The sequence below is a fragment of the Microcebus murinus genome, chromosome X (assembly GCF_040939455.1).
Source record: "Microcebus murinus isolate Inina chromosome X, M.murinus_Inina_mat1.0, whole genome shotgun sequence".
In the NCBI taxonomy this organism is placed as follows: domain Eukaryota; kingdom Metazoa; phylum Chordata; class Mammalia; order Primates; family Cheirogaleidae; genus Microcebus; species Microcebus murinus.
Window position 1 is genome coordinate 95,198,998 of NC_134136.1, and position 12,884 is coordinate 95,211,881.

Here is a 12,884-nt window from a genome sequence, read left to right on the forward strand (position 1 = left end):
TCTCCCCAACACGCATACTGAGCTTTGCAAATATTTAACTGCATGTGGTTCCCGGAATACACCACACCACGATCTCTCCTGCTTCTACACCTTTGCATGTGCAGTTCCTTCTGTGATCAACTTCCTTCCACTTAGATTAACTTCAGGATTTAGATCCACTTGTAACTCTTCCAGGAAGGCTTTCCTAAACCCTTCTGAGGTGGAACAGGTACTCCTTACTATGTGCACATATAGCATTTTTAGGTCTTAACACCTATCACTCTGTGTTTGTAACTACTGGTGTATCTGTCTGTTGAATCAAACAAGTTGCAGTTCCTACAGAGGAGGTACTGTGGATGGTTCATTTTGTGGCCCGAGCTCTGAGCCTAGAATCTAACATGAAATAGACATTCAGGGTTTTTTTTTTTTTTTTTTGAGACAGAGTCTCATTTTGTTACCCAGGCTAGAGTGAGTGCCATGGAGTCAGCCTAGCTCACAGCAACCTCAAACTCCTGGGCTCAAGCGATCCTCCTGCCTCAGCCTCCCAAGTACAGGCATGCACCACCATGCCCAGCTAATTTTTTGTATATATACTTTTAGTTGGTCAATTAATTTCTTTCTATTTTTAGTAGAGACGGGGTCTCGCTCTTGCTCAGGCTGGTTTGGAACTCTTGACCTTGAGCAATCCACCCGCCTCGGCCTCCCAGAATGCTAGGATTACAGGCGTGAGCCACCGCGCCTAGCCCATTCAGGGTTTTTTGAAATGTTAAAAACCCCTATGTTCTATCAAAATGCTCATGATATGATAAGTCAAAAGAGTAGAATATTGAGGATAATTCCAATTATTTAAAATATGTATGTGTACAGAAAAAAATAATGACAAGAAATGTATTAAATATTAACAGCGGGCATCTCTTACTGGTGAAATTAAGAATGCCTTATATTTTTGTTTTTATGCTTTATTATATTTTTCCAAATGATTACTATTAATGTATATGACTACTTCTATAAACAAAACAATAAACTTTTAAAAATCCCCTTTGCAAAGCATGTATCTGATAACAGATAATATACAGAATATATTATAAACTTGTATACCTCAACGATAAAAAGAGTTTATTTGATTTAAAAATGGGCAAAGGATCTGAATAGAAATCTCCCTAAAGAAGACATAGCAATGGCCAATAAGTACATGAAAAGAAGCTCAACATCCTAGTCATTAGTGAAATGCAAATCAAAACCACAATGAGATATTACTTTACACCCACTGGAATGGTGATGATCAAAAAGATGACAATGCCAATGTTCATAACAGTACTAGTCACAATAGCCAAAGGTACAAATAACACAAGTGTCCACAAACAGAAAAAAATGAATAAACAAAATTTGGTATAGCCATACAATGGAATATTATTCAGCCTTAAAAAAGAATTATTTTTTTTAAAGGAATGAAATTCTGACACATGATACAACATGGATGAACCTTGAAAACATTATGCTGAGTGAAGGAAGCCAGACACAAAAGGACAAATGCTGTTAAATTCTACTTACATGAGATACCTAGAACAGGCAAATTCATAGAGACAAAAAGAACAGAGGTTGCCAGAGGCTGGAGGAAGTGAAGTGTCAGGAGTTATTGTTTAATGAGTACAGAGTTTCTGTTTGCAAAGATGAAAAAGTTCTGGAAATGAATACTGATGATTACTGTATAATGTGAATATATTATACTTAATGCCAATGAATTGTGCACTTAAAAATAGTTAAAATGGCAAATTTAATACGTATATTTTAACACAATAAAAAATGTTAAATCCTTTGATATTTGATTTTTGACCAGGCAAATGAATTCCCAGGGGAAAGAATCTACTCTCCCACCTCCCTGTAGCTAGGTATGGCCATGGGACGAAATTTTGGCCAATAATGCTAGAGCATCATGTGTAAATTTCATGAAGTCTTTGAGAACATGATGGCTAGAACACAAATACCCATCTTGTCCACACTTAGCCTGTGTTTAGCCCATCTGTAAGTACAGCAGATAGGATTATTTTTAGTCTTCGTTTTTCAAAATGAGAACAATGAGGTTCGGGGAAATGCATTGCATAGTTAATCAATCATTTAATTCAAATTTCTAAAAATATACCTATCTTAGAGCATGAGGTGGATGCCATGTTCAGAGGATATGGGAGGAGCAAGAGCTAAGCAGCCTGGTGCTCTGATGCGTTCACTCTACCATGTCACCCTATCTTGCAGATTTTCTACCTTTAACCTTTTGATATACTTGAGAAAAACATTTTTTTCCTCCAGCTGTTATAGTCCATTCTCCACTCTGCAACCAGAGTGATCCTTTTAAAATTTAAGTGAGATTATGTCTCCTCTCTGGTTGGAACTCAAAATGTTTTCTAATTTCGCCTAGAGTAAAAGACATAAAATCTTCATGTCCTTCAGTCCTTCAAAGCTCTACATGATTTGGCCTCACCTAATAACTTTCTCCCTTTTCCACCATGTTGCAACCCCACTGGTTCCCCTTTCTATTCCTTAAACAAGAGCAAGCATGCTCCTGCCTCAGGGACTTTGCATTCGCTGTTCCTGCTCTTGAAATAATATCCCTTCAAATAACCCTATGGGGCTAACTCTCTCACTTAATTTACATCTCTGCTAAATTTTTTAAAAAGTTGTTAAGTGTACTCTGTGACTACTCTAAATAAAATCACATCACACATGTCAGTCACTCTGTCCTATTAAATTTCCTCTTCTGCCTTATTTTAACTTAGCAGTCCACTTACATGCATTTATTTATTTTCTTTCTTCTATTATTAAATTGTAAGCACTGTGAAGGCATGAGATCTGTGTATAATTTTTTACCATACCCCCAGTCCTTAGAACAGTAAGTAGAACAAAGAAATTAATACATAAATATTTGTTGAATATATGAATAAAAGATCTTTATAAAGTTCACTCTAGTTCAGTATAGATTATAGATTGTTATAAAAGCAAGAATAAAAACTGATGTTTTCCCATAAGCTGTGACTTAATTTTTCAACTTTATGATGGATTTGTTGGGAGGTAGCCCCATTGTGAGTTGAGGAGCATGTGTAGAGAACAGCAGTGTCTTGGAGACCAGAAAGAATCCTTAAATGTTAGACTTGCTTGTGAAAGCTCCTAAGGCATCAGAGGATAGTGATCCAGATCAAATGCAAGACTATGTAAGTATCTTCTGTCCTGTCTACTCCTTTAGAAAGTCTTCATTCATTCATTCATTCAACAAATACAAACTGAGCTCAAGGCAGTGGAGTACAATGGTGAGCAAACAGACACAGAGCCTATATACAACTTTTTAAGGGAAAACCACACAGGTGAGAAATCACTGCATCCTGTGATTCATGATTTCATCGTGTTTCAGTTCTTCTCAATTTCTATGGAAACCATACACTGACTTGATTTAAAAGGTTTATGTGAAAATACAATGAGGTCAATTTTGATAAAGTGAATTTCTAGGATGTGGAAAAATTGGACCTTTGACACATTGCTGGTGAGAATGTAAAATAGTGTAGTCACTCTGGAAAATAGTCTGGCAGATCCTCAAAAGTTAAACATAGAGTTATAATCCAACTCATCAATTCCGCTCCTAGGTACATACCAAAGACAAATGAAAACATATGTCCACGTAGAAACTTGCATATAAATGTTCATAGCACCATTATTCACGATAGACAAAAATTGGAAACAACTCAAATTTTCATCAACTAGTAAATGGATAAACAAAATATGGTATATCCACACAATGGAATGTTATTCAGCCACAATAAGAATCCTCATGCTATAACATGGATGAATATTGAAAACAGTATGCTGTATAAAAAAAATCAGTCACAAAAGGCCACATATTATATGATTGCATCTATATAAAATGTCAAGAATAGGCAAATCCACAGAGACAAAAAGCAGAATAGGGGTTGCCAGGGGCTGGGCGAAAGGAGAAACGGGGGTGACAGCTAATGGGTAGAGATTTTCTTATTGGGGTGATGAAATGTTTTGGAATTGAAGATGTTTTAGAACTCTGTGGATATACTAAAAAAAACTCCCGAACTGTTTACTTTCAAAGGATGAATTTTATGGTAAGTAATATCTCACTTTTTAAAAATCCTCATGGCTCCACTTTGCTGCACCAACTATCCAATACAAATAAAACAGTCCAACAGACCCAACAAAAAGCACCTTGTAGGAAGATATCTTTGCATGTTATAACACTATCCTCAAAGCTAACATAAGTAATACTTAATACTGACCAGCTGCTCTACCTTACACTCATCACTTTACTTAATCTTAACCACAATTGTGAGGTAAGTATAATCCTTATCCCTATTTTACAAATGAGGAAAGAGACTAAGTAACTTGCTCAAAGTTAGTCACATAGCTAGGAGTGTAAGAGCCGGGCACTGAACCTCAGGTCTAACTCTAGTGATCAAGTTTTTAGTCATCTAAAAGGGTAAAGATATATATTGTTTTCCATTGTACAGAAATATTATTTTTAATTAATTATTTATTTTTATTTCAATAGATTTGGGCAGTACAAGTGTTTGTTATTACATGAATGAATTGTAGATATATTCTGAACCATTATATGGTCCTTATAACATGCTGATCATCTTAAATATGTTTTAAAAATCCTGTGTCTTAGTCCTCTGGGTTTCTTACACTTGCTGAGTCAAGGAAAACATGACAGAGAGCTTGTGTCATTAAGGAGCACAGTTACACTATGCATTAACCATATCATATTAGGAGACTGGAGACTTTCACCTAGCAAGGGATAGTATTTTTACTATTTTACTTTCAATTGTTTTATATGTCTCAACACATAGTTTCACTATCTTTTAATTAGTCTCAAACTTACTGTCAGAGTCAAGTCCAGTTTTAAATAAGTGCCATGCATTTTGACTAAGACCTAGTTAGCCACAGACTTGACTTAAAAAGCTAGTCAAATATAGTATCTTATTAATTTGATACTAAGAATTATCGAAAAACAATTAGCACTGATTCTTCCTATTCATACATTCCCACATTCTGGGAGATCATAATAGTGTAAGGATTCTTGGGTGAACTAGACACTGTGTCTCATTCAATTGTATCTCTAATAATATGGGGTCCCAGAATTGCCATGAGTTCTACGTAGCTTTCTGAACTAGAGATAAACTGGGGCCAATCTAGACTTCTCAGAGCCCCTAAAAAGAGGTATAATGTTAGGAAGGAAAAATATGGATCTACTGATGATCTATTTGCCATATATGACATAACTACAGTAGTTCACATGTGCCAGCTCATTTAATATATATACTGTCCTACATCATAAATTTGTTTTATCATTTTATAGATGGAGAGACTCCAGAGACTAAACAAATTTGTCCAAGACCAGACAGCTTGGAAAGTGGCAGAGGTGAGAATCAAACTTAGGTTTCCTCTGCACTGACTACTGCACCTGCCTCCATTTCGTGGACAGATATCCACGAAAAGTCCCAAAAGAGAACTGTACTGACTTCAGGAAATTTTGTACTAGTCAAAGAATACCCCAGAGCCTAAAGGGAAGAATGTATCAGAATGTATCAGAGTTTCAATCAGCTTGAACCAAATAGTCCATAAATTTGCTGTTCCTGCCTCCTAATATTCGAAAAGTTGTTATACTCCTTTCTAGAGTTAAAAAGACCTCAAATACTCACCAACCCCACGATTTTTGTTGTTTAAATCAAACCATATATAAAGATCACCGGACAATTTTGAAACATTTTAACAGACCTCACTTAAACATATAAAATGGATTTGAAGGATCAAATTCCTATACTAAAATGAAAATTATCATCACACAAAAAATTGAAAAATATGCTGAAACCGAAAGCTCCCTGATAACAGGATTTTTTCATCCACTGATTACCTCTCTGCAGCACTAGCTATGTGAAAAATGTGCTCATCTTCATTCTGTAACCGTTCTTTTCTCCTTCTTTCAATGTCATGTCGTAGGTCATTTGGATCTATTATTTTGACCAGAGTCTGAGGAATTTTGACAGAAGACAAACCATTCACATTACTGTTAGTTGCACAAAGACCATATCTAACAAGAACCTTAATTAAAAGTCTTAAATATGTTATCTTGTACTCATCCTGCTAAACAGCAGTGTAAACTGATACAAATATTCTGAGACATAATTGACAATACACAGTCAGAAAAGTTCCTGAAATTGAACCAGGAATCCCACCTCTGGGACTCTATCTCAAAGAAAAGGTTATCTATCTACATATATTCAAAATATTATATTTAAAACAACAAAAAATGGGAGTAACTTAAATGTAGAAAAGAATTTTAAGGGGAAGGGGAAGGGAAGAATGATTAAATAAATTATAGTAAACTTAACTCAAAGAATAATGTACAACCATTTAAATTATGGTAATAAAGACTGTGGAAGTCAACATGGAAAAAACATTTGTTGAAAAGAGTTAATTAAAATTTTAAAAGCCTCAGTCAAAAGGTCATGGGGAATTCAGTGATTTTTACATAAATGGAATGTTATTATGGATTAAATAAAAGGAGAAAAGCATACAAAATTACATCTACTGTTATAGTGATTATATTAAAACACAAGATGTAAGACTGCAAGAAAAGATGGTCAAATAATATCTTGTGTTAAATGGTTGAATTATAGGAGATTTTTTTCTAAATTCTCATATTTCCTATAAGTTGATTACAGTACTTTGATGATTAGAAATGTTCTGTAAATATCATCTATTCAATAAATTAACCAATCTCCACAAATTCAATACAAATTGTAATCATTCCACAAGTAAAAAATTATTTATATATTCTATCAGAAATGTATTAAAATATCTCCTCTACAAAAACTCTTTATTCTCAATGAATAAATTAGCACTTCTTTTAGAACTTGATATAATTCTTCTAAAACAAGAGCCAGTTTTCTTCCTGCCCCCCACCCCAAGTTGAGACAGTCTTTCTAATTAGCAGAGAAATGGCAGGTGGGAGGGGAGGTGTTGGGTGGGAACTACACACAACAGGCGACAATAAAGAAATTTAGTATTATTTCCCTTATTTCGCTAGTTCAAATTCCACAGAATCTTATGTACATTCTACAGTAAACAGAAGGGCAATATCAAATGAAATTTAGCTCATTTGCATTCATTCCATGTATAATTTAAAAATATATTCCACATGACTGCTTTGAAAAAATAGGTATTGAACATACTTTCTGTAAGCTTTACAGTGTGGAGTTTTGGAATGAATAATTAAACAAAGCTGTTATCCTTAGGGATTGTCCCTCTTAGGGAATATTTTTATCTTTTGTCAGTATTCTTACTCCAACGTGGCCGATAATCAGAATCACTTGGAGAGCTTTTTAAATCCTTTTTAAATCTCAATCCTTCTTCTTCATGTGCTTTAACTCCCTTTTTCACTCCTTACCTATCCCCTTTCCCATTAATATACCAACAATAAGATAATCTCTCATCAATAATTGTATTCACTTACCTTTTCTGATTCATGTAACACAGTTTGTTTACTGTGAAGCTCAGCCAAAGACATATCTATTCTCCTAAAATAATAAAGACATATTACAATGAAATAATTACGTTATACACTACTGATACCTTGACTCTATTACTACAGAATGGAGTTTGAAATAAAGCTGGTATGTCTTGGATAAAGCAAAAGAAACTTGCTAGGTAGTTTTTCATTTATATGGCAATCTCCGAGGAAATATATATCCTATGAACAACATTACAGGGAAGCTTTAGGGGGCTCTCAAATCACTAGTATGTGTAACCTCGAACTTTACTCTGGTGATATATTGCACTCTATATTGATTCAACACAGCCCACAAGACAGGGTGCACCACCTGCTCAGACAAGTGTCAGCAGAAGACAACATGTGTTTTCATATGGCTGCCCTCTGAATAGCCATTTATGACCACATGAAACAACTCATGATTTCAATGGCTTGACAACTCTTTCATTCTTCCAGTGATAACTTCAGTAAGGCAATTACTATAGACAATAGAATCAAAGTTAGGTAGGTTAAGTATTTTCAAAGTCCTACACATTTAAACAATGTTAGTCAATGGCTTCAGTGCAACCTTATTCTATCAAAGTGCACTTGCCCAGTACCTGCTTGGGTTAGTCCCATGTTTATGTCAGAAATGCAATTCTAGAGTCTATGGCAAGCCTAAGGGAGCAGGCTAAGGAAACAAGCACCTTCCCAAGTCTGTTCTGAGGTTTATTCTCATGAGTTAAATGGGAACACAGTAATCAATCATTACCTGTGAATTTCTGGATCTGAATTCAATTTAATTTCATTCACATTTGCATTGTGTATATCTTGCATTTTTGAGAAACGCTCATGTAGAGTAATGCCAGGTGATGGAAAATAATTTGCTGAAAAAGGAAACAAATAATTTTACCTCAATGTAAAACTGATTCCACTTAAAAGATTATATATAAGCACAGGAAGAAAGGACTCTTTAAAAACATCCAACCTGTTTTCTCTTGAAAATATAGGGGCTGGGGGACCTAAACTTATTTTGCAGATTAATTTGTAGTGCTCACGTGCTTTCCCAAGCCTGAGCAAGAGTAAAAACACCTGATTTATGAATCCAAGGAATTTCTTCCTATCTGACATGCCTGCTTACTTGTCTTGGGGAAAAGACAGCCTCTCTCAAAATGATGACCTTTCTTCTCCAAGGTAAGACCTTACTACATCTGGGAGGTAAAGATGGCACAGAACTCTATAGTTGAATGAGAATAAAAATTAACTCCAAAACAAGCCTAAAACATCAAAACAATTCTGAACAAATGCCAAATGTTCTATTTACATATCACAGAAGACTTTGAATGCCACTTTACATTGATTAACATTAAGTGAAGTTCATCAAAACATCCCCAAATCAGCTATGCTATAGGCTTTTAATAGGATAGAAAGAGAATACACTTGACCCATCAGAATGCTACTTAAGCAATCTTTTCCCCTAATTTACTGTTTCTGTTCTGAGACAATCTGGATTTTCTGCAATACCAGCTCCATTTCTGCCAAAAATCACACTCCTGTGGGTGAGAGAGGCTAGAGCTGAGAGTGTGATCTGTTTCAGATAAACTGCATGCTTTAAAGTAAATATATGCCTACGTTTGAGGGATACAGAGAAAATAATTCATTCTTAAAATATGTTTTATGAAGGTAAGAAAGATTAATGTAATTATCTAGTAAGAAGTATAAAATAATTTTGAAATTATTGAAGGCCTCCAGCTTATAATACCCACAATTGCCTTATTTATGTAGCCTCACTGGGAAAAGTTCTACATCACTGAAGTTTCCAATTAATGGAAATTTGCCAGAAGCAAAAGCAAAACAAAACAATTTAAAGCATATCTTTAAAGTATTTATTATACAACTCCCAGTCATGAAGAATGCCAAAGCAAACTGGACTCTTTCATCGATCATGATCATTCAGCATAATCCGTAAAGCACAAAGTCCCAGTAATACCCTCAGGGGGCTTTAAGACTCTCAGAAAATCATCCAGGTTTCTGGATTTCTTGAGTTTCCTATCGGTTTTTTGTTGCTTCTTCCTCCCAGTTAGGCTATCAGTTATTGTCTGTTGCCACTCTCCCTTTCTAACTTGTGATTTCTAATCTGCTAACAGTTGAACCACAAGGTTATTAGAACTACATATAAAGAAAAATTAGGCTTCAATAAATGCCTGATACTCTCCAAAAGACTTCCTAATTCATGATCTAACTTACAATGAAATACTAATTACTATTAAACTATATTGTTTACCTGTATCTCATAAAAAGTCAATATATTATTTTTGTGTTATCCCTAATGCATGTGCAAAATATACCAACCTTTAACTTGATGGATTATTGTTATGATTTCCTGAGCAAATTCTCTTGTAGGTTTGTTTTCAGTATTCTGAGTTGAGTCAAGATGTTCAAACACTGGATGAAAGTTCTCACTTTTCCTGCCAACAGCAACCAAATCATGTGACATCTGTCTCTCTGTGGAATAGCTAGAAGCAACCCTAGAATAATTTGCAAATGTTTAACTAAATTTGAAACTATTTTGCTGAGAAAATAACTTATTAAAAATTAAAATAGCTATAAAACTAAAAAGATATTTATCTTTTCTTATAATTAAGGCACTAAATTATATGCCATAAAACACGTACAATAACAGGTAGCAGAAATTAGCTACAGATATAGGCTCTGAATTCTTTAAATCAGAGGTCATTAAATATTTGCCACTTTAATAACAAAATCCTCAAAATTCTAAGTGAGACAATTTTTCTTCAAAAAAATACAAGGAGTTAAAGACACTTACTGTGCAAAAAGTAATAAATTATTCTCTACTCCCAAATGGCCAAAAACATTGTAAATTCAGTAAGATTATACTATCTTGAAATACTACCATACTTTAAAAGCTGATATCAAATATAAGAACCTCTCTGACTTCATAAAAATCCTTATATCTCTATATCAGTAGTTAAAAGCTTAGAATAGTATTTTTAATACTATTAATACTTTGATTTAATACTTTGATTTAATACTTAAATCAAATTCTGTTAAGAGATTAATTTAATTACAAAGTCTCACTAAATTCTCAGAAAACAGTCTTAGTTGTTAGCAGTTATAATCGTTAACACCAATTAGTGTTCACCCTCAATGTACCCTTAAAGAAATTCTACCGTTTATTATATAACCCCAGCTATCTTACCACTTTAATGCCTTTTGAATCTTTATAACATTCATTAAGAACTCTCCTGACCTCTAAGTACATTTATAAAGTGATGATTATGATAGATAGCTAACACTTATTGAAGCCTTAGCACATGCCAAACATGAGAGTCCAGAGCTTACCAACATTATCTCATTTAATCTTTATAATAGCCCTATAGGGAAGGCACTTATGACACCGAGACAATGAATGTCTTGGTTGTTTTGCTTTACATCTCAGAGATTGAGCATTCAGATAAACATCAGTCTTCCAAGTGTCATAAAGGAAAACTATACCATATTCCCAGAATGCTGCTCTTGCTTAAAACTACTCTTAAATTCTTCAACTGGAGGCACTTTATGTACCACTATTAAAAATGTCTCATTATTTTATATATTTATATCTCATTTTGGACTCAAAGTGGCATTAATCAGCTTGCATTCATCTTATTCCTCTGTACTTAACACTAAATTGCTTTTGGCTTTTTTCAAAAATCAAGTTCATTGTCCAAAGAATTGAGATTTACAGCTGCTGTGGTTCTTCATGAGTATGTTACAGGCTCTGAAGATAAACCCAAAAGAGAGCCCTGAAGTATGTTTTAAATAATAGCAGCACAAACGAAATAAATAATATCTCCTCAGATAACAAAAAGCAATCAGATGGATACGTTTTGGGGTATGGGTGCATGCATGTATATATTTACTTATTTATTTAAATCACTTAATAGCCATATATCCAAAACTGCTCCAGGGTTATAAGCAGCTTACAGATATTCTTTAACTAAAAATTTAAACTCCTCCAACAAAATGGTTTTGAGTGCCTATGCATAACTTATCAGAGGAAAGCCTTCCATCTGACTTTCCATGCTCCCTGCTCTCAGACCAGCACTGTCAGTGACAATTCCCAATTCCCTGCCACGGCAGAAACACAGAAAAGTGATTATGCAGCAAGTTGATGCCACCGCTGTGGGTTTCCTAGATTCATTAGAACTACTTTCATTAGAAGGCCCATTTCCCTTCTTTCTTCCTAATTTGCTCCAAGCTTCCCCACTGTGTATCTGATAACTAGCTAAGAGACATTTACTGGTAAACACTAGAACGCCCTGTAACAACTTCCACTAACAAAGAATTACAAATACTCTCTGTTTGAGGGGGTTTAATGTTACAATAAGCCTGTTCCATACCAAAAAGAGAGCTTTTAGAAACATTTTATATGAGAAAAATAAGATATTTAAACAGAACTATAAAAATGGTTCATCCACAGGGGAAATCAGTTGATAAGGTTTTTTTTTTTTTTTTTGCAGCCTCAGTTTCTTCCAAGAGGAAATCAGCTGATAAAGATTTCCAATTTTTCAGTGGGTAATTATTAACATTTACTTGTAATTTCTTACAAATTAATTACTGGCATAACTCTTGTCCCCACTCCATGCCACAGTAGTGCTGTGGTATACTTTGAAGCTATATTTAATTTCTGAAATTTCAGTGTTTAAACTTATTATCAGTTATTAATAAAATTTATCGTAGAGTTCTTCCACTACAGGGTTTTTAATAAAAAATATTTAAATTATCATTTTCTAGAAAATATACATTAAAATAGCATGAGCCAATAACTTTAATCTTTTAAAAATAATTATGACACTTCTGCTATAAAAGAAAAACCCTCTTTAGACTGGAGAATGCAGACTGTTCTAAGTATTTACATTTGTAAATTTAATCATCTTTTGGTTCATTTTCCTTTTTACTATTTCCTATGACATGCATTGATTAACAAGTTAATAATTTCAGGAAATATCCCCCAAACAAGTAATTAACCTAAAAAGAGCAAATGTTCTCATTTGAGATACATTTTAGACACTTTTAAAAATTAAAATACAGCCAAAAACCTGTACTCTAATACTATTTCATGCGACTGGTCTCATTAAATCTTCCAAGTTCCTTTGTTACCTGTCCCCACTCTCCTCCTATTTCTCTGTTTAAGAATACCCACTGATGTTCTCCCCGAGTGTTGTGCATAATAACTAAGAAAACATAAAAAGCTACATTAAACCTTAATTTCCTGTTGTACACACTTAGGACTCATCATAAAAACCAACTGCATGGTAAAACAACAATAACAAGAAACCAACAATCTAAACCAACAGATTCC

General features: G+C 34.2%; 1 protein-coding gene across 6 annotated transcripts in view; it reads right to left on the reverse strand.

Moving 5' to 3' along the window:
- Nucleotides 1-12,884, reverse strand: part of BCLAF3 (BCLAF1 and THRAP3 family member 3) — a 54,075-nt gene that overhangs the window by 15,998 nt on the left and 25,193 nt on the right. For 4 of the 6 annotated variants that reach the window (XM_012784656.3, XM_012784655.3, XM_075999553.1 and 1 more), the window contains 4 exons: nt 9,872-10,047; nt 8,292-8,406; nt 7,505-7,568; nt 5,903-6,018 (listed from right to left, as the gene is read on the reverse strand). In XM_012784656.3, coding sequence (XP_012640110.1) covers nt 5,903-6,018; nt 7,505-7,568; nt 8,292-8,406; nt 9,872-10,047 — 471 coding nt within the window. The remainder of the gene's footprint in view (nt 1-5,902; nt 6,019-7,504; nt 7,569-8,291; nt 8,407-9,871; nt 10,048-12,884) is intronic. The other 2 variants (XM_012784659.3, XM_075999554.1) reach the window with 2 other exon arrangements.